Source organism: Habropoda laboriosa, unplaced genomic scaffold (genome assembly GCF_001263275.1).
Source record: "Habropoda laboriosa isolate 0110345459 unplaced genomic scaffold, ASM126327v1 scaffold561, whole genome shotgun sequence".
NCBI lineage: Eukaryota > Metazoa > Arthropoda > Insecta > Hymenoptera > Apidae > Habropoda > Habropoda laboriosa.
In genome coordinates, this window is record NW_017100686.1 from 366,330 (window position 1) to 367,285 (window position 956).

At 25.0% G+C, this 956-nt stretch overlaps 1 protein-coding gene across 1 annotated transcript in view; it reads right to left on the reverse strand.

Moving 5' to 3' along the window:
* Window positions 1-956, reverse strand: part of LOC108576868 (biotin--protein ligase) — an 11,185-nt gene that overhangs the window by 7,734 nt on the left and 2,495 nt on the right. Inside the window, exons 2-3 of the mRNA XM_017939931.1 lie at window positions 461-597; window positions 208-378 (exon numbers count right to left, since the gene is read on the reverse strand). Of these exons, the coding sequence (XP_017795420.1) occupies window positions 208-378; window positions 461-597 (308 nt within the window). The remainder of the gene's footprint in view (window positions 1-207; window positions 379-460; window positions 598-956) is intronic.

Here is a 956-nt window from a genome sequence, read left to right on the forward strand (position 1 = left end):
TAAGTTACATTGTTCACTTTCGGTAATTTCAATAATAGCCATTCTTTATATATATATATTTCTACCCTTTGTGTGTTTTGAAAGATACAAGCTAGTTAAAAAAGGGTGAAAATAAATATGATGTATATTACAATAAGTGCTATATGTTTCTTATGTAAACAATTGCATCTAAAGTTTAAAACATGATTATAATAAACAAGTGTATACCTTTGTGGCTTGTGATGCAGCTATAGGTTCATAGCTATCAAGATTAGCTTCAACAAGGATATAAAGTTTGTATTCTGATTGTAGTAAAATTCCACTATGGTTATTTGTATATAAGGGAAAAAATGTTTTGCCATATTGATATGTTAGCCAACTTGAAACATCAACTTTTTGCTGGTAAAATAGCAATTAATTGGGCAATTAACTATAATTAAACTCTGATAATGTGTTTATATCATCATTACTTGATGCATACTTGAGGAAATATAGTGCACAACCTCATATCGCCACCATACCACAGTAACTCTGCCAATCTAGCATCATGTTTATTCATGCATAGACAAGAAGTCATAAATTCATCATTTTCACAATCATCCATGGAAGGTTTTGATTCTTAAAATAATATATAATATTTTATTATCTTATTTTTGTACTTCCTTTCAGAATATAGATGTGCAAGTATGAAAAGTTTTTGAGTTCTATTTTAAAAATAGCATTCAATTTTACAGTAAAAGTAAAATATAGCACTACATAAGCAAATAAAATATTCATCATAATTTTTTAACATAAATTTAAAACATAAAATAACGGTTTATAAATAATAAATAATACTCATAAATTAACACATGAAAAACCACATTCAGTTGTAAATAAAATACAAATGGAAAATATAAATACTGAGAGTATAATATAATAAAATACAAAGCACAATATTAATAAAAGAAATTTTATTGTTTTTCAATTTTTTGTAT